Raw genomic sequence first — 21867 nt, 5'->3', positions numbered from 1 at the left:
GAAATTCTTTTGATCACCTTCCCATTGACTTGTGGTTCAATCTTGATTTTTAATCAAATGAAGGGTCTCTCTATTTTGATACAATATGTATGCTATGAGAAGTAAAATATGCATTCTTTTGCAGTACTTATTCAAGGTACAATGTATTCTGAAGCAAGGGGTTGAATGACATAAAATCATTATACGTTGTAATATGATTTTTAGGCCTTCCCACTATGAAATACAATTGATACTTTCAGTACTAAACATCTCTTTCTTTAGGAATCCATCAGGGTATGCTAATCCTCTTGCTGTATTATTTCATTGATTCGAGCTTGTTTCATGCTCCAGGCACTCAGGCTTGTGATCTTTACCTTCTCAGTTCCATAATTGAAAGCATACAAGTGGGCTTCTTCATCAATTGCCAAAGTTGGATAGACTCTAGCTGTGATGCAAGCTTTGCCACCTGCGCCGAAGCTCTCCACTATAGAGTGATCAATCTGTAGAAGTGATGAAGTAGAAGTGCACTAAATTAACTGCTGGATTTCTAATAAGTTCAATAGTTGTAAAATAATGTTCATGTATCATGATCAACTTGATAATCTCTAGAAGTTATGTCTTAAAGTTTATAGTGTATTCTTATGCGATTATTTCAACTCACCAGGCTCCTTAATGACAGCTTTTCATGAACTGGATCCACATCCAGAAAAGCTCCATAAGTGGCCTTGTCATTACCGGTATGTAAGGAAGACCTATCAGCAATTTTAAACATGAGAAAAAATAGAACGCAAAAAAGAGTTCAAATTTATGACGTTTAGCTTAAAATTAACAGCTTTAGAGAGTGAAGACAGAAAAAACCTGCTTTGGTCACTGCACATGAGCACTGCATATTTGTTCTGGTCTTTGAATATTCTGAAGAACACTGCTGTATATTCTTGTAAGTCCTTTGAAGCCAAAACTAGCAACCCAAATGGACCTATAGCTCCTTTAACTGATGCACCCAATTGGCTACAGAGCAACTGTGGATTTGTCCAGCTTGAGTCCAGAACTTCTGCCTTTTCAAACTCTGTTATCTCGAATGATATCTCAACATCTGCCTGCAAAACTTATCATAGTTTTCGAAATGAATATATATCGGACTTTATATCATATGAATGTATAGATAAGGTGATACATCTGCTGCCGCATTTCCCTCTTCATTACTTGTAAACCAAAAAACTAACCTGTGCAGCTGTGATACCAGTGACTTCAAGCACTGATCCTTCCTCTTAAAATTTGCTCGACCATTCAACCTGGTGTCCACGTAGCATTTCAATTTCAGCAATAGGCCATTGCACCAACTGTTTCCCAGATTTGTCTAGCCAAAGACTCCGAGGAATCGCCTGCAAAATGAGTTCAAGAAAAGAGTAACAATGACTTGAACACGACTTCCCATTCAAACAAATGAACAAATCTCTAAATTACCTGTAATCCAGACCAACCCTTCTTGATATCATCAGCCTCACTAGATGATTCATTAATCCATGCCCACAAAATCCTCCTGTTCTTAGCACTATCAAAGAAAGACTTTGAAGCATAAAATTTACCATAATCATATCTTAATCCTGAAACTTTATCTATTGAACCTGCTTCTGGGATAAACTTATCAGTGGTAACATCATATGTACCAATTATGTAACAATCAAATTTTGTATCAAATAAACTAGCCTTAATCACATGTTTAATGTTGGGTCCAGTTTTCGATGTATCAATGCCTATTAGACTATCGGTAGAAACTGGGAAAAAATCCGGGCACTCCCAAATTCCAGTACCCTCAACAGAATGTAATGGTTGTTCAGCTCTAGTCCAATTCACAAAATCTTTGCTTCTGTAAAGAAATACTAATCCCTTGTCCTGAATTTCGCTTCCTATGACCACTCTCCACGTGCCATTGGGGCCTAGCCAAGCTGTGGAAGGGTCTCTAAAGGAGCTTGGATCAACATTTTCAGGGGGTTCCATCAGTGGATTTTCTGCAGACTTAACCCACTCTAAAAGGTAAGGGTCAGAAGAATTTTTGGGCAAAACCAGGTTCTGAACTTGAGTGTTTTTTGAGGCAATGCCAGTGTATAAAATGGCTGGTTCACCTCCAGGTAAAATTGTGGCAGAACCTGACCAGCAGCCGTTGATATCCGACGGCTGTGATGGGTACATGGCCGGATCATGGGGAATCCAATTAATCAGATCCGTTGATGTAGAATGTGCCCACACAATGCTGGGGTCCCACACTGCTGCTTGTGGATTGTATTGGTAGAACAAATGGTAAATTCCCTTGTAAATCATAGGAGCTGAAATAAAGAAATTTACATCAGTCCATTAATTGTAATGGTTGAAAATTGAAATTTTCATCACTTCAACACTTAACACTAACAGAAAGTCCGAAATCATAGACACTTCAACATTCAGTTCTACATTTAACCGTTCTAGATTGATTATTTCTTAACAGATTTGGTATAAAAACAATCAGTTTCAATGGGTAAAACATGAGCAGAAGATTAAAACTAACCATTTGGATCTGCATACGGAAACGTGCCGCCATCACATGTTCAAAGGATAAACATAAGAGATCACTAGTTAGAGATGTAGACAAGAGCAATAAGATTAACAAGCCAAGAAGATTATACATAAACAAAAGGAAAAAATTATTACCATTCATCCAATTCATGGGGGGCTGGAAATGATAACTGGTTCTGTAGGGTTGTGCTGAACAAGTTTGTTGAGAAGTATGAATGTTTCTGCAGATATTCTGTGAAGCTTCAAGTTGAAAGAAGCCATGGCCTAGCAGGAGAGTAAAGAGCAATAAGACTAGAGAAACACAAGAGTTGACCATGGTAGGTTAGCTTGGAAGAAGCTAATCGGTTTCTTTATAACAAGAACAAAAGTCATGGCTCATAAGTATGCCATTTAATTGTTAATTATTTCTGAGAAAGAGTACATTCCTCAACAATATACAGGGCCATCTTAATTGGTCAATTGGACTTGAACATTGCAAATTAAAAAAAGACTAGAGTCAAAATATTTAAAGACCTTGGAAGCTGCGTATTTGTCCCCTCAATACAGAAAAAGTCCCCATTCAGGCTATGTTTATTTGTTTATTCTTCTTGTATTGGTGACAAATGATGTCTTTCTGAACTTGCAAGTGGGACATTTTTAGATAAATATGCTGTCAACATCATGCATTTATAATTGTATATCTTTTGATGCAATTTGTCTTGCCAGATATTAGTTTATGTGAAAAAAGAAGACCCCACTTACATTATCTGTAGTTTACTTTTCTCATCCTAACATATGTATAGAGAAGTTTCCTTAATTAATCTCAGTCCTTTGCCCTTCTTTTTTAGTTAAAATTATCATTTTTCATATCACCAAGAAAATAACTCACAATTAATACATAGGAATAAGTTGGACATAGAACAATTAATATGTTGATCTCTTTTATTCAAGATTGATACTTTTAGTACTAAACATCTCTTTCTTAGGATCCATCAGGTATGCTGATCCTCTGCTGTATTATTTCATTGATTCAGCTTGTTTCATGCTCCAGGCACTCAGGCTTGTGATCTTTACCTTCTCAGTTCCATAATTGAAAGCATACAATGGGCTTCTTCATCAATTGCCAAAGTTGGATAGACTCTAGCTGTGATGCAAGCTTTGCCACCTGCGCCGAAGCTCTCCACTATAGAGTGATCAACTGTAGAAGTGATGATTAGAAGTGCACTAAATTACTGCTGGATTTCTAATAAGTTCAATAGTTGTAAATAATGTTCATGTATCATGATCAACTTGATAATCTCTTGAAGTTATGTCTTAAGTTTGTAGTGTATTCTTGTGTGGTTATTTCAACTCACCAGGCTCCTTAATGACAGCTTTTCATGAACTGGATCCACATCCAGAAAAGCTCCAAAGTGCCTTGTCATTACCGGTATGTAAGGAAGACCTATCAGCAATTTAAACATGAGAAAAATAAACGCAAAAAAGAGTTCAAATTTATGACGTTTAGCTTAAAATTAACAGCTTTAGAGAGTGAGACAGAAAAAACCTGCTTTGGTCACTGCACATGAGCACTGCATATTTGTTCTGGTCTTGGAATATTCTGAAGAACACTGCTGTATATTCTTGTAAGTCCTTTGAAGCCAAACTAGCAACCAAATGGACCTATAGCTCCTTTAACTGAGCATGCCCAATTGCTACAGAGCAACTGTGGATTTGTCCAGCTTGAGTCCAGAACTTCTGCCTTTTCAAACTCTGTTATCTCGATGATATCCTCAACATCTGCCTGCAAAACTTCATAGTTTTCGAAAATATATATCGACGTTATCATATAATGTATAGATAAGTGTATCATCTGCTGCCGCATTTCCCTCTTCATTACTTGTAAACGAAAAAACTAACCTGTGCTGCTGTGATACCAGTGACTTCAAGCACTGATCGTTTCCTCTAACAATTTGCTCGACATTCACCTGGTGTCCACGTAGCATTTCAATTTCAGCAATAGGCCATTGCACCACTGTTTCCCAGATTTGTCTAGCCAAAGACTCCGAGGAATCGCCTGCAAAATGAATCAAGAAAAGAGTAACAATACTTGAACACGACTTCCATTCAAACAAATGAACAAATCTCTAAATTACCTGTAATCCAACCAACCCTTCTTGATACATCAGCCTCACTAGATGATTCTTAATCCATGCCCACAAATCCCCTGTCTTAGCACTATCAAAGAGACTTTGAAGCATAAAATTTACCATAATCATATCTAATCCTGAAACTTTATCTATTGAACCTGCTTCTGGGATAAACTTATCGTGGTAACATCATATGTACCAATTATGTAACAATCAAATTTTGTATCAATAAACTAGCCTTACATGTTTATGTTGGGTCCAGTTTTCGATGTATCACCTATTAGACTATCGGTAGAAACTGGGAAAAAATCCGGGCACTCCCAATTCCAGTACCCTCACCAGAATGTAATGGTGTTCAGCTCTAGTCCAATTCACAAAATCTTTGCTTCTGTAAAGAAATACTAATCCCTTGTCCTGAATTTCGCTTCCTATGACCACTCTCCACGTGCCATTGGGCCTAGCCAAGCTGTGGAAGTCTCTAAAGGATTGGATCAACATTTTCAGGGGTTCCATCAGTGGATTTTCTGCAGACTTAACCCACTCAAAAGGTAAGGGTCAGAAGAATTTTTGGGCAAAACCAGGTTCTGAACTTGGTGTTTTGAGGCAAGGCCAGTGTATAAAATGGCTGGTTCACCTCCAGTAAAATTGTGGCAGAACCTGACCAGCAGCCGTTGATATCCGACGGCTTTGATGGGTACATGGCCGGATCATGGGGAATCCAATTAATCAGATCCGTTGATGTAGAATGTGCCCACACACTGGGTCCCACACCGCTCTTGTGTTGTATTGTAAAACAAATGGTAAATTCCCTTGTAAATCATAGGAGCTGAAATAAAGAAATTTACATCAGTCCATTAATTATCATGTTGAAAATTGAAATTTTCATCACTTCAACACTTAACACTAACAGAAAGTCCGAAATAATAGACACTTCAACTCAGTTCTACATAAACCGTTCTAGATTGATTATTCTTAACAGATTTGGTATAAAAACAATCAGTTTCAATGGGTAAAACAGTACAGAATTAAAACAACCATTTGGATCTGCATACCGAAACGCGCCGCCATCACATGTTCAAGGAAACACAAGTATCACCAGTTAGAGTGTAGTCAAAAGGAATAAGATTACAAGTCAAGAAAAAAAAATATATATTACCATTCATCCAATTCATGAGGGGCTGGAAATGGTAACTGGTTCGTAAGGTTGATCTGAACAAGTTTGTTGAGAAGTATGAATGTTTCTGCAGATATTCTGTGAAGCTTCAAGTTGAAAGAAGCCAGGGCCTAGCAGGAGATAAAGAGCAATAAGACTAGAGAAACAAGAGTTGGCCATGGTGGGTTAGCTCGGAAGAAGCTAATTGGTTTCTTTATAGCAAGAACAAAACATTGTTAATTATTTCTGAAAGAGAATTACTCCTCAACAATATGCAGGGACATTTTTATTGGTCAATTGGACTTGAACAGGCAAAGTAAAAAAAGACTAGAATCCAAATATTAAAGACCTTGGAAGCTGCGTGTGTGTCCCCACAATACTAGAAAATCTCCATTCAAGATTTGTTTATTTCTGGTCATAGTGAACAATGATATCTGTCTGTACTTTTAGTAAATACTGTCATATCATGCATTTATAGTTGTATATCTTTTGATGAATTTGTCTTGCCAGATATAGTATATGTGAAAAAGAAGACCCCACTTACATTGTCTGTTTTGTTAATTTTCTATCCTAACATATGTACAGAGAAGTTTCCTTGATTAACTCAGCCCTTTGCCCTTTTTTTTTTTAAATAAAATTATCATTTTTCATATACCAGGAGATAACACACAATTATACATAGAATAAGTTGGAGATAGAACATTAATTGTTGATCTTTTTTTTTGTAATATAACTATTATAGTTTTGCATCAGTTAATTTGAGCTGTCTTCATGCTCCAGGCACTCGCTTGTGATGTTTATCTCTCGTTCCATAATTGAATGCATACAGTGAGCTTCATCATCAATTGCAGGTTGGATAAACTCTGGCTGTGATACAAGCTTGCCTCCCCCACAAAACTCTCCACTATAGAGTGATCAATCTGCAAATATTCAAGTAGTATTAAACATTCATTTCAGGAATGTCCCTGATCAACTTCGGCATATCACAGTTTCGATCTGATAATGTTATAGAATCGTATATGTTTATTACAAATGTTGATATGAACTCACCAGGCTTCTTAATGACAGCTTCTATGAACTGGATCCACATCTAGGAAAGCTCCATAGGTGGTCTTATCATTATCATTATTCAAGGAAGACCTATCAATTCCAAAAAGAGTTAAATATACTTTTGGTAAGACATATATGCTTCGAGAGAGTGAAATTAGGAGAGAAAAGACCTGTTTTGGTCACTGCACATGACACTGCATATTTGTTCTTGTTTTTGAAAATTCTGAGAACACTGCTGTGTACTCTTTTAAGTTCTTTGAAGCCAAAACTAGCAACCCAAATGGACCTAGAGCTCCTTTAACTGATGCACCCTTTTGGCTACAAAGCAACTGTGGATTGGTCCAATTTGGATCCAGCACTTCTGCTTTCTCAAATTTAGTTATCTCAAATGATATCTCAACATCTGCCTATGAAACAATAGAAACCAATAGATTAGAAGATTATTCATAACTGTTTTAGGCTTTTGGCTTAATGGGTTGGGACAAAAGAAGCATATAGTTTAAGTTGAGCTAAAAATGCTTTAGTTAAGATAATGGTCAAAACTAATAAACCTTTTTAGGGTTTTACTTATTAATGATACTCTCGTCTAATATACTTATGAGTCAATCTAAGGCCCCACTAGGTAGAAACTGTCTATTTTGGGTTTCATGCAAGCATCCTTTACCCAAAACACGCCTACTTAGTTAAGAAAACCCAAACCTAATAACCGAATTCTAAACTCATTCGTTAGCGATGTAAGATGTGACAATATGTCTCTTTTGTTACTTAATTATAATCCTAGTACAAACCTGCGCAGCTGTGATACCACTGACTGGAAGCAGTGATTTTCCCCGCAACAATTTGCTTGGTAAATTCACTTTCTTTGCTCTTAGTTTCTCAACTTCAGGTATAGGCCATTGCACCAATTGTTTCCCTGATTTATCAAGCCAAAGACCCCTAGGAATTGCCTGCAAAATGAGTCCAAAATATTTTAATTAGAATATTAAAATTTCATATACTACTTTATGGTTCAAGTTGTAACATGGTCAGAATATTTAAATCTTATTATTTAATTCATCAAGTTGTAACATGGTAATCTAAACCTAGATCTCTATCTGACCATCATAATCAACTTGAAATCTGCAACAAAGTTATTTAAAGAATAATCAAATCAATAATTTACCTGTAATCCAGACCAACCCTTCTTGATATCATCTTCTTGAGTAGATGATTCATTAATCCATCCCAACAAAATCCGCCGGTTCTTAGCACTATCAAAGAAAGTCTTGGAAGCATAAAACTTTCCATAATCATATCTTAATGCTGAAACACCGTTCATGGAACCTTCTTCTGGTATGAACTTATCCGCAGTCACATTATATGTACCAATGATGTAACAATCATGTGGAGTTTTACCTACACTTGCCTTAAGCACATGCTTAGTGTTCAATCCAATTATCGATGTATCGACGCCCTTTCGACTGTTGGTAGAAACTGGGAAAAAATCCGGGCACTCCCACATTCCGGAATGGTTTTCTGAATGTAACGGATGTTTTGCTTTAGTCCAATATACAAAATCTTTGCTTCTGTAAAGAAATGCTAACCCCTTGTCCTTAATTTGGCTTCCTATTATCACTCTCCATCTCTTATCAGGGCCTAACCAGGCGGTGGTAGGGTCTCTGAAAAAGCTCGCATTGATATGATTCGTTGCAGTGGGAGCCATTAGAGGATTTTTGGGGGACTTAACCCATTCTCTAAGGTAAGGGTCAGATAAATTCTTGGGCACAGCCAAGTTCTGGACTTGTTTGTTATCTGGGTCAATTCCTGTGTACAGGATGGCTGGTTTGCCTCCAGGCAGCATTGTGGCAGAACCTGACCAGCAACCGTTGATATCAGACGGCTGTGTTGGGTAGATGGCTGCATCATGTGGGGTCCAATTAATCAGGTCCGTTGATGTAGAGTGACCCCACACAATGTTGCCCCACACTGCACCTTTTGGATTGTATTGGTAGAACAGGTGATATATTCCCTTGTAAATCATAGGCCCTGAAATTTACGCTAATCCATTATAGCTTCAGATTTTCCTCAAGTCAACACATAGAAAAGAATTAGAACAACAGCAGAGAAGTAAAACTAACCATTGGGATCTGCAAATCCGTAGTGCAATCATTTGTCCATGCCACAAAACAAGAACAAGAATCAGCTGGAGCAAGCGTAAGAGATAAAAACAAGAACAATGAAACTGACAGAAGGAAGAAAAAAAATACCATTCATCCAATTCTTGGGAGGCTGGAAATGGTAGCCAGTCCTGTAAGGTTGACTTGTAGAAGTAGATTGAGATGTATACAGGTTTCTGTAAAAAGGGTTTGATGCCTGAAGCTCAACAACACCATGGCTTAGGATGACAGAGAAGAACAAGATCAGAGAAGTACACGACTTGGCCATGTTTTGGTATCCTGGCAAGTTCATTTTGAATTATGAGAAGAGCACCACATGCAGGATATATTTATTTTTAAGCAATATTTATGCAGGGCTAATTTAAAGAGAGAAGACTCAAAGTTCAAGAGCGAGATACCTTGGAAGCTGTGTATATGTCTCACATTACAGAAAGTCAGAAGTCTAGCTGTTTATTTATTCTTCCGGCAACAATGAAAAATAATCTCTCTATGTGCAAGTGCGACTTATCATGTACCTTACAATAATCAAGTTGTTTGAGTTTAAATCACTGAAATTACATTATTTTATCCAAATTGAGTTTATCATCTATTAATAACAACTTGTTAGAGTTGATGACCACTTTGACAATAGAGGTCGTAGCTCAAGGTCAAAGCTCGTTTGCACGATGCACACGGGGTTCCAGTTTTGGGTGAACCAAGATAATTACACATGTTTTCTTCTTCTTTGCTAGTTTGATATTTGTGTGTGGTTATTTGTTTCTTTGATTCAAAACGTTATTTAGTTCTTTCACAACTAACTATAGGTTAATTTTATAAATCAAGAATGACGAAGCGACGATCATAACTAAAACTTGCATTACAAGTTATCGATGGAAAAGCATAAGTATAAAAGATACTCCCAAAAGAACAATATATTATAGATAAAACAATACAATATGTAGTAGATATGGAAATAATTATGAGAAAACTAAAACAAAATTAGATAGATCCCTTTTATTTGTAGATATCTTATTGTAGGAATCTATTATGGTATACCAGTCATTGCTGGGTATTCCCTTTTTTTATGGGGTAATTTTAGTTTTCTTCAGGCTCCTTGCAGTAAGGCTTGTAATGTTTGTCTTCTCAGTTCCATAATTGAATGCATACAAGTGAGCTGCATTATCAATTGCCACGGTTGGACAAACTCTAGCTTTGAAGCCTGCTTTGCCTCCTCCGGCAAAGCTCTCAACTGTAGAGTGATCAATCTGTAAATGTAGTGAACAAGAAGTTGTTAAAAACTTGACATTAGGCATGAAATTTTATGGTGTGTTCTGAAATGTTTGTATAAACTCACCAGGCTCCTTAGTGATAGTTTCCCATGAAGTGGATCCACATCTGGAAAAGCTCCATAGGTGGTCTTCTCACTGTGATTGTCTAAGGAAGAACTGTCATACCAAATATAAGAAAGTAAAAGAATCAGAAATATGAGGTTTAGATTTCTTCGCAAGAGGTAAGGCTCATTATGTCTCCCGACAAGGTGTCGAGATTTATCCTGGACTTTGAAAATTCTGAAACTCTTTTAAGTCCCTTGAAGCTAAAACTAGCAACCCAAATGGACCTAGAGCACCTTTAACTGATGCACCCTTTTGTTTGCAGAGCAACTCTGGATTGGTCCAACTTGGTTCCCTCTCTTCTGCTTTCTCAAAGTCAGTTATCTTAAATGATATCTCAACATCTGCCTGGAAGACAAAAAAAACACCAAGAGATTACCAAAAAATATACATAATCATATATGTGGTAGGCTTTCACCAACCAAAACTAGTATACCTTGTAGGGTTTTTTCCAAAATAGATATACCACGTTATTCATACGTCAGTCTCATACACATATATTGTATCATCTACGAGTACGCTCTTTATTACTTTGATTATAAACATAAAACTAACCTGTGCGGCTGTGATACCACTAATTTCAATAAATGATCCTCCAGCCAACACTTTGCTTGGAAAAATTACTTGCTTTGCTGGTAGCCTCTCGACTTCAGTGATATGCCATTTCACCGGTCGTTTAATTTCCAGGTTTACGGAGCCAACGACTACTTAGAATTGCCTGCAATATGAGTCCAGAAAAGGGTCTTAAATACGACATAAACATGCTTGGAACCAAATTTTTTTACCGGTAATTTGGACAATCCCTTCTTGCTATGATCACCTTCATTAGATAATTCATCAATCAGTTCCCTCAAAATCAGCCTGGTCTTAGCACTATCTGAGATAGATTCTGAAGCATAAATTTTAGCACAATCGTATCTTAAATTTGAAACACCATCTATGGCATTGTATTCCGGGAGAACTTCTCCGTGGTAACATTCACTACAAGAAGATTCAGCTTTTGTATCAGAAAAATTCTGTTGCGAAATCTGTTGCAAATATTATTATTAACAGAATTTGAAACGAAATCTTACTATTAATGCTGCTAAGTATCCTTTCTTCTACTACTGTTACAAACGTCCTATTACACAAAATTTAATCCATTACCAAAAATATCAAATTTCTGTATCAATCTTTTATTGATTATTTTATCCTTTCTTTAAACTTATTTAATTTTTTAAGACATAAGGTTTAATTAATAATTAAAAAAATTGAGAAGGGTAACAACTTCTCCCATCCAAAAAGTAAATCATATAAAAATTGATATCATATCTCGCATCGCTAATGAATCAGGTGACGTAGTAGTTATCCGCAACTGAAACTTGGTTGATTGTTTTTTATTGATTCTAGAGGGTGTATGAGAATAATGTACAATTAATACATAAGAATAACTAGGAGATAAAACCCCAAGGGGTTGGCCTGGCGGTAAAAAAATGTTTGCTCTATTTATTGACTTCCTAGTTTAAATCACCTTGAGGCTACCTACCATATTTGTAACTTACCTTATAACATTGGGTTAGTAAGGTATTTAATGAGCACCGAAGATTAGCTGAGGTGCATATAAGCTGACCCAGACATCCCAGTAACAAAAAAAAAAAAAAAAAATAATAATAATAATAATAACTAGGAGATAAAAATAATTAATATGTAGATTCATTTTGTTAATAAATATATATAAATGCAGGAATCTATCAACTATCATAATAATAATATGCCATTCCATGCTACTAGTTTGCTTTGTATAAGTTAATTTGAGCTTTCTTCATGCTCCAGGCACTCAAACTTGTGATGTTTATCTTCTGAGTTCCATAATTGAATGCATAGAAGTGAGCCTCATCATCAGTTGCAGAGGTTGGATAAACTCTAGCTGTGATACAAGCTTTGACTCCTCCACCAAAACTCGAATTGTTTTGTAAATATTTGGGCCTGGAAGTGTTTAGCACAAATGTGATAAGGTTTACTATTATATGTGTACGGTAATAGTGAAAAAACCTAGTTTGATAAACTATATTGAGAGAGAGAAAAGGAAGATTGAATTGTCGTTGTTACTATTGTATTGCTGCAGTTCTTTAAAAATCAATAAAAACTTTTCTATCTTGAATGCTGGACGTAGTTCGTGAACAAACCAGGGTAAATCGATTGTCTTCTCTACTTTTCTGTTTCATTATTTTGTATGTTTGTGGCGATTTTTTTTCAACAGAAATGCATCAGTTAGAGAAGTTATACGGTTTCTGTGAACAGGTTTTGATGCTTAAAGCTGAAAAACTCCATGGCCAAGCAAGATAGAAAAGAACAAGAATGAAAAAAATACAGGAGTTGGCCATGTTATGCTAGCCCGAAAGGTTCAATTTGAGACTGAGAAGGGCACCAAATTGCAGGCCTCTTATTTGTTAGCAGTTACATGCAGAGTCAAATGAGCATTGAAAATTATGCGGAGAAAAATCATAAGTCCTACAGAGAAATATCCTGGAAGCAGTGTATGTGTCTTCACATTACAAAGTCAGAACTCAAGCTGTTTAACTTTTTCTTTATAGTGACAATGAAAATTGATACTTGTCTAGAAACTTGTGTTTTGGTTCAACTGGTCTTTCCCCATAATTGGGGGCGAATTGAACACAGAAATTTCCTTTTTTTGGAGCAATATCAAGGAATAATCCCTGCCTAGCTGTATACAGGTTTTTTCAGTTGCTTCGGTAGAAATAAATGTTCATGTTTCCTGAGAAGCACGCTAACATGAAATCTGAAATGAAAAAAATATCAGTCCATTAACCACTAGTAAAAGAGCAAAAAGAGTTTTCCCAACCTCCTGGCTTAAAGTTCTCGCAGACGCTAATAGAGTAGCTAGTAGCTACTAAAGGACTATCCGGTCAGACTTTTAGAACCCCAAAGGATTAGTTAAAGTATGTAAAAAAAAAATTATATATATAGTTGAAGTTGTCACTTTTTATCAAATGGACCTAAAATGTTTCAAAATTGTATCATGAATACCCTTTTCTCCTAACTTCTTTATGCTCTCATTTGTCATAGATGAGTGAAATGGTAGCTTTGGTCTTATTATCGTATTAGGGTAAAATGGTAATTTTAATCTTATTTGAAAGTGATTTGCAAATGTAACGGTAATTTGACGAGTTTAGGACAAAGGGGTATTTATGATAAAGTTTTTAAACTTTGATGGTCTATTTGATATACCACAGATGGGGATCCATGATACTGTTTTCAAACTTTGTAAGGGTTTATTTGATAAAAAGTATGAAAATTGTCATCAAATTGAAATTTGAAGCCTTAAAGTTATGAATGAAAACCTTCGAACCGTGATATCAACTTTATCAAGTGGGCACGGCCAGATCAATGCCCACTAAGAGCAAGTCGATTCATGGGCCAGGCTAATATAGGATGGCTAACCCTGATATCAATGGAAGTGGATACTGGACACAGAAAAAAGCCCAGAAGAACAATGCCATTCATGGGTGGGCTAATATAGGATTCAATGGGTTGAAAAGTCAAAATTTCAATAGTTTTGGACCTTTTGTCATATATTTATAAAATTTAAAAAGCAACAATGCTACGTTACACAAAAGTTGGTATCTCAAATTTACCTCTAACCCTGTGGAATGATTAGTAACATCCCTTAATTATAGGATGATAAGTCGACTGTCATATGGATTTAGATACAAAGTCAGGATTTAACTTTATATATGTAGCATTACTATACCCATCATGGGTAGTTCAAGTGGTGAGAAATAGAAAGAGTGTTGGAATGTGTGGTTAAGATACACGGTCTCAGGTTCGAATTCTCCTAGCTCTCAAGATAAGCATGTTTATAATATTAATTTATGTTAACAACATCAAATAGTTTATTTCTAAATATATAATATAGCAATCTGTATAATATGCCATTCCGTGGTAGCTCCTTTCTATTGCATCAGTTAATCCGAGCTTTCTTCATGCTCCAGGCACTCAGGTTGTGTGATGTTTATCTTCTCAGTTCCATAATTGAATGCATACAAGTGAGCTTCATCATCAGTTGCCATGGTTGGAAACTCTGGCTGTCATACAAGCTTTTCCTCCACCAAAAACTCTCCACTATAGAGTGATCATCTGCAAAAATGCAAGTGATTATTAAAACATTATCTTTACAGGAATGTTCCTGATCAACTTAGTCATATCACAGTTTCGATCCGATATGTCACCAAATCGATCAACTTAGTCATATTACAGTTTCGATCTGATAAGTTACCGAATCAATATTTTTGTTTTATGAAGTGTTGATATGAACTCACCAGGCTCTAAGTGACAGCTTGTCATGAACTGGATCCACATCCAGAAAAGCTCCATAGGTGGTCTTCTTATTGTCATTATCAAGGAAGAACTGTCATACAAAATAAAAGATTATATTAAAGGAAAACGAATATGTTAAAATAAGAAGGAAGAAGAGAGAAAGGAGGGAAAGAACCCCTTTGATCACTGCACATGAGAACTGCATATTTGTCTGGTTTTTGAAAATCTGAAGAACACTGCTGTGTATTCTTTCAAGTTCTTTGAAGCCAAAACTAGCAACCCAAATGGACCTAAAGCACTTTAACTGATGCACCCTTTTGGATACAGAGCGACTCTGGATCGGTCCAACTTGGATCCATCACTTCAGCCTTCTCAAATTCAGTTATTCTAAACGATATCTCAACATCTGCCTGCAAAAGAAAAGAAACAGAAAAAATGTACCATGTCATCATACGTCTATCTAATAAAACCTTATACTGTCGTCCATACAGACCTCTTCGTTGTACTTTGATTATAAACATAAGAGTAGCTAACCTGGCGGCTTTGATATTGCTAACTTCAAGCAAGGATCCTTCCCCTAACAATTTGCTTGGCAAATTACAGGGTTTTCTCGTAGCTTCTCAACTTCAGCTATAGGCCATTGCATCAATTGTTTCCCCGATTTGTCTAGCCAAAGACTCTAGGAACTGCCTGCAACATGAGTCCAAGCAACAGCGAGTTATTTTAAGTGTAAAGATTCCTGGAACAAGCCAATTTTTGCAAATTTACCTGTAATCCAGCTCATCCCTTCTTAACATTATCAGCTTCACTAGATAATTCAATTATCCATCCCCACAAAATCCGCCAGTTCTTAGCACTATCAAAGAAAGTCTTTGAAGCATAAAATTGCCCATAATCATATCTTAAAAGCTGAAACACCATCATGGAACCCTGATCCGGGATGAACTTGTCCGCAGTAACATTATATGTACCAATCATGTAACAATCATGCTGAGTTTTACTTACACTTGCCTTAAGCACATACCTGATGTTCAATCCAATCATCGCCTTAAGCACATACCTGATGTTCAATCCAATCATCGATGTATCAACACCCTTTTGACTATTATTCGAAACGGGAAGAAATCCGGGCACTCCCACATTCCAGTTTCTTCTTCAGAATGTAATGGTTGTTCAGCTTTGTCCAATTGACAAAATCTTTGCTTCTGTAAAGAATTGCCAATCCTGTGTTGTTAAATTGGCTTCCTATGATAACTCATGTGTCATCGGGGCCTAGCCAAGCAGTTGTAGGATTCAAATGAGCCTGGATCAATTTGTTAAGAGGTTCCATTACAGGATTTTCAGTTGACTTAACCATTCTATAAGGAAAGGGTCAGACAAATTTTGGGCAGTGCCAAGTTGGATTGTTTTGTTATTTGGGTCCCTTCCAGTGTACAAGATGGCTGGTTTGCCTCCAGGCAGAATTGTAGCAGAACCTGACCAGCAACCATTGATATCATACGGCTGTGATGGGTTGATGGCTTCCTCATGTGGGGTCCAATTAATCAGGTCCGTTGATGTAGAGTGTCCCCATGATAGATTGCAGAGCCCGCAGCGCAAATTGTGGATTGTATTGGTAAAATAGGTGATAAATTCCCTTGTAAAACATAGGCCCTGAGAAATTTTCCTCAAATTAAGCAGAGTGGAAAACAAGTGATTAATGAAGATTATTATATAACAAAACTAACCATTGGGATCTGCATATTTTAGTGCATCCATTTGTCGAAGCCAGAATCATCAAAAACAAGAGATCACAAGAAGCAACTGTTAGAGAAATAAAAAGCCGGAAATATATGAAGTTAAAGCTAACAAATCAAGAAGGTTGGACAAAAAGAAAAATAAATTACCATTCATCCAATTCTTGGCAGGCTGGAAATGGTAACCTGTCCTGTAAGTTTGAAATGGATTAGATAGAGATAACTTAAAGTTTCTGTAAACAGGGGTTGAGGCTTCAAGCTCAATAACTCTATGGCCAAGCAGGAGGGAAAAGAAGAAGAATGAAAAAAATACAAGACTTGGCCATTTTGCGTATGAGAAGAGCACCACATTGCAGGTTACTTATATATCAGAAATCATATGCAGGGCCAAATGAACATTGAAAATTATGAGCAGAGAAAATTCAAAGTCAGAAGTCCAGGCGTTTACTTTTTTCTTCTGGTGACAATGGAAATTATAGCATTAGGAACAGAAATGGAACTTTCAAAGAACTTGTATTTTGGTGCAATTGGTCTTGACCCATGTATACGGCAAAAATGAATACAAAATGTTAAATCTTCACCCATTTCCTGTCTTAATTGTGTAATGTAAATATGAACTCAAAATCAAGAGTAAAGGACTTTTTTCCACCCAAATAATGGTTTAACCATACTTTCCCACTCACATATTTTTGAAGTATCATTTTACTACAAAAATCTATATTCCATTTCTAATTCCGGCATCGGTGTAACTCTACACAACCACCATTCTCTTTCTCGATCATTACTCACCATTATTTGGGCGGAAAAAAGTCATTAACTCCAAAATCAATTCAAAAAATAAAGTGACCTGAAGAACACATACCTAATTAAGTGCAGCAGTTGTCAAGTAATTTCTGTGACATTACTAACCATTGTAGTTCCCTTGTTGCTGATGAGACTAGTTGAAAACTAACATAACTGGGGAGCATTTTAGAGAGAAAACTATCAGGCTTCTTTTCAGCTAATTCACGTACCTGTTATAGAGTAAAATATCAAATGAGATAGATGAAATTAAAAAAAAAAAAAAAACAGAAAAAAGTGGTTGTCCAATTGAGTTGGGCTTTCCGGGCATTGATAAGCATGATGGGAACCGACTCGTTATCCATCCACTGACAAGAGCGGGAGGTTGTCGCTGCTCTGTCACCAGCCTCACGCTGTGCCCTCCACTTTAGGAACCGTGTGATCCAAGCCTTCGCCCGGCCCACAAGGATCAACTCTTTACTTGGATTGGGCGTGCCAGTATAGGACCCAACAAACCCAACCTGGGAAGCCCAGCCAACGTCCAACTACTTTTATGCCCCACTTGGTTACAGGCCCTCGTTGCTGAGCCCGGCGAAAGAGTTATTTGGCCAAGTCGTTTATAAAGCATTGTGCTTTCAATTATCTTGTCGATGTGGGAGAAATCAATTACCTTAATCGCAGCTTTTGTATAACGGAGATTGGGATGATATTTACTTTGAGAAGAGATGAAGTTTATTACAATCATGCCATCACCATTACGTAATGATTCCAAGAGCTGCTATAATGGCCATCCACTCACTGGTAATTTCTTAATTAAATCTGGTATATCCTGTTTTTGTTTTATTTCTTCAACATAAAGGTCAGAAAAGTGGTTGAAAGATGAAATACCTGAACCAAGGCTTGTGTTTCCAAGGACCATATTCGATACTGCTATTAAATCTTTGCTGAGTAATGGAGAAAATTTGAGCTCGCTTATTCTCAAGAGGGAGTCTAAGTTGCAAGATAGTTGNATTTTTGGGCAGTGCCAAGTTCTGGATTTGTTTGTTATTTGGGTCCCTTCCAGTGTACAAGATGGCTGGTTTGCCTCCAGGCAGAATTGTAGCAGAACCTGACCAGCAACCATTGATATCATACGGCTGTGATGGGTTGATGGCTTCCTCATGTGGGGTCCAATTAATCAGGTCCGTTGATGTAGAGTGTCCCCATGATAGATTGCCAGAGCCCGCCGTCGCACCTTGTGGATTGTATTGGTAAAATAGGTGATAAATTCCCTTGTAAAACATAGGCCCTGAGAAATTTTCCTCAAATTAAGCAGAGTGGAAAACAAGTGATTAATGAAGATTATTATATAACAAAACTAACCATTGGGATCTGCATATTTTAGTGCATCCATTTGTCGAAGCCAGAATCATCAAAAACAAGAGATCACAAGAAGCAACTGTCAGAGAAATAACAAGCTGGAAATATATGAAGTTAAAGCTAACAAATCAAGAAGGTTGGACAAAAAGAAAAATAAATTACCATTCATCCAATTCTTGGCAGGCTGGAAATGGTAACCTGTCCTGTAAGTTTGAAATGGATTAGATAGAGATAACTTAAAGTTTCTGTAAACAGGGGTTGAGGCTTCAAGCTCAATAACTCTATGGCCAAGCAGGAGGGAAAAGAAGAAGAATGAAAAAAATACAAGACTTGGCCATTTTGCGTATGAGAAGAGCACCACATTGCAGGTTACTTATATATCAGAAATCATATGCAGGGCCAAATGAACATTGAAAATTATGAGCAGAGAAAATTCAAAGTCAGAAGTCCAGGCGTTTACTTTTTTCTTCTGGTGACAATGGAAATTATAGCATTAGGAACAGAAATGGAACTTTCAAAGAACTTGTATTTTGGTGCAATTGGTCTTGACCCATGTATACGGCAAAAATGAATACAAAATGTTAAATCTTCACCCATTTCCTATCTTAATTGTGTAATGTAAATATGAACTCAAAATCAAGAGTAAAGGACTTTTTTCCACACAAATAATGGTTTAGTGATACTTTCTCATTCACATATTTTTAAAATACCACTTTATTATCTAAATTTATATTCTGTTTCTAATTTCAACATCGTTGCAACCGCATACAACCATTATTCTTTTTCCTTATCATCACTCACAAAAACCTCTCAAACCTTACTCCCATTAACCTTGTCAATTATTGGCAATTAAGCGATTAAAGCTTATGCAGTCGTCACTTTCAAGTCAAATTCCAATCAATTCAAATCATCAAAATCTAACTTTTTACCACCAAAAGATTCATCGGTCTCCCCTCTTAAAAAACTTTAATAGCTTAGACCGAGTTTGCTTTTGGTTTACTATTAGAATATAAATTTGATTAATAAAGTGATATTTTAAAAGTTTATGGATGGCAAAATATCTTTAAACCATTATTTGGGTGGAAAAAAATCATTAACTCCAAAATCAATTCAAATAATAAAGTAACCTGAAGAACACATACCTAATTAAGTGCAGCAGTTGGCAGGTAGTAATTTCTCTAACATTACTAGCCACAGTAGTTCTCTTGTTGCTGATGAGACTATTTGAAAACTAACATAACTGGGGAGCATTTTGGAGAGAAGATTATCAGGCTCCTTTTCAGCCAATTCACGTACCTGTTATAGAGTAAATATCAAATGAGATTAAATGAAATAAAAAAAGTGGCTGTCCAGTTGAGATGGGCTTTCCAGGCATTGATGAGCATGATGGGAACCGACCCGTTATCCATCCACTGACAAGAGCGGGAGGTAGTCGCTGCTCTGTGACCAGCCTCACGCTGTATCCTCCACTTTAGGAACCATATGGTCCAGACCTTCGCCCAGCCCACGAGGTTCAACTCTCTACTTGGATTGGGCGAGCCAATATACGACCCAGCAAACCCAACCTGAGAAGCCCAGCCAGCGTCCAACCACTTTAATGCCCCACTTGGTTACAGGCCCTCGTTGCTGAGCCCGGCGATGGAGTTATTTTGCCAAGTCGTTTATAAAGCATTGTGCTTTCCATTATCGTGTCGATGTGGGAGAAATCGTTTACCTTAATAGCAGCTTTTGTACGAGGGAAAGAGTGCGATGATATTACTTTGAGAGGAGATGGAAGTTTTACAATCATGCCATTACCATTACGTAATGATTCCAAGAGCTGCTATAATGGCCATCCACTCACTGGTAATTTCTTAATTAAATCTGGTAAACCCTGTTTTTGTTTTCTTTCTTCAACGTAAAGGTCAGAAAAGTGGTTGAAAGATGAAATACCTGAACCAAGGCTTGTGTTTCCAAGAACCATATTCGATACTGCTATTAAATGTTTGCTGAGTAATGGAGAAAATTTGAGCTCACTTGTTCTCAAGAGGGAGTCTAAGTTGCAAGATAGTTGCTTATAATGAGAATGATCTTTTAAAATGACTGTCGATGATGGAGCAGAGCAATGGACAGACTGCTATCAACTGGCATAACCTTCATGCAGCTTTCGATGCTTAGGCTATCACCTACTATTGCTTTGTATTATATAAAGTAGGAGTTTATTTTGGCTTCATCTTTCTTATTTCTTAATGTTGCAGACTTGCAGACTCTTGAATAAAAGTCAAGTATTTGTATGTCAAAACTGAGAGCTGGTGTACAATGGTTTCAGAGGTGAGTTGGGATTAATCTTTGGACGATTGATCTTGAGTGTTAAAATGGAGAGGGCTTTACTACGGTTTGATCTTGTATTGTGTTTTTTATATTTATAGTGAATTGATCACGTTCTGTAAACGTAAACAAATTTAGTCCAATCGCATAAAACCAGATGTTATGGTTTCAAAATAGAAGAGAGCAAAATATTAATAATTTTCTTTAATTTGAATAATTCAGCTATGGTGTTGAAGTAATTTAATTCACTTCCCAAAGGCAATGTATACAATTTTATTACTCCCCAATAGCAATTGAGCTTTTAAAAATGTCAGTTTGAATGGATTTTAGTTAACCAAATGAATTATGCTGAGGTAAAGGAGCTTCAAAAAAAATTAATAGCCAGTGGACCAACATCAAGAGATGGAGTATTGTATAGTGTATGTTTGGCATTTAGTTTCTAAGTATAAAATGTATCTTCACGTGAAATCTCGGCTCAACTAAGTAGAAATTGTGCTTTGAGCTTAGCAAGTTTAATGGATCCAAAACCAACCAAGTAGAAAATGTTTATTTTAGACTCAAGCCTGTAAACCTTATAAATTGAGTATTCTATGTGTTTTTTTTTTTCTAAAATTTTGCAGTTTATTCTAATATGTCAATGTATTCATCAACTTACCAAGCTTAATTGTTTTCAAATTTATTTTTTATTTTTTTACTTTATTTTTTATTAATTTTAGATTTAGACTTTTTATCCAGTAACCTCCAACCTTTTTCTAATTACTGTTTTATAGGTTTATTTGCACTGTCAATCTATTAATACCGTTGAAGCTTTATGATACTCTTGCTTGTTACTATGCTCAGTGGCTCCATTATTATGTGATGGCCAATTTCCACTAATTTGTTTATTTTGATCCATGATTTTTCATAATCGTCCGCTAGACCGAATGGTAGATATATAGTAAATTCAATATAATATTGAATAATTTAGGGTTAATAACATTTCGGAATAACAAAAATCTTCTT

General features: G+C 36.4%; 1 protein-coding gene, 1 long non-coding RNA gene and 2 pseudogenes across 2 annotated transcripts; all 4 read right to left on the bottom strand.

The window, feature by feature from the left end:
- Positions 1-93: 93 nt before the first annotated feature.
- Positions 94-5930, bottom strand: LOC116144997 (fructan 6-exohydrolase-like). Its single transcript, XM_031430450.1, is given in 7 exon segments — positions 94-479; positions 641-731; positions 838-1076; positions 1203-1361; positions 1444-2303; positions 5673-5681; positions 5794-5930. Coding segments are annotated over 7 exon segments (1575 nt in total). The 5' UTR covers positions 5810-5930; the 3' UTR covers positions 94-278.
- A 609-nt stretch (positions 5931-6539) lies between these two features.
- Positions 6540-9420, bottom strand: LOC116144995 (annotated as a pseudogene).
- A 637-nt stretch (positions 9421-10057) lies between these two features.
- Positions 10058-18896, bottom strand: LOC116145073 (annotated as a pseudogene).
- Positions 16288-17273, bottom strand: LOC116144999. Its single transcript, XR_004130348.1, has 3 exons — positions 16570-17273; positions 16411-16419; positions 16288-16336 (listed from the first exon to the last, which is right to left on the bottom strand). It is a non-coding gene; the product is annotated as an uncharacterized LOC116144999 (long non-coding RNA).
- Positions 18897-21867: the final 2971 nt, after the last annotated feature.

The sequence above is a fragment of the Pistacia vera genome, unplaced genomic scaffold, assembly GCF_008641045.1.
Source record: "Pistacia vera cultivar Batoury unplaced genomic scaffold, PisVer_v2 Contig46, whole genome shotgun sequence".
NCBI lineage: Eukaryota > Viridiplantae > Streptophyta > Magnoliopsida > Sapindales > Anacardiaceae > Pistacia > Pistacia vera.
The sequence above is the reverse complement of the archived record's forward strand: the minus strand, read 5'-3'. Positions and strand labels throughout refer to the sequence as shown.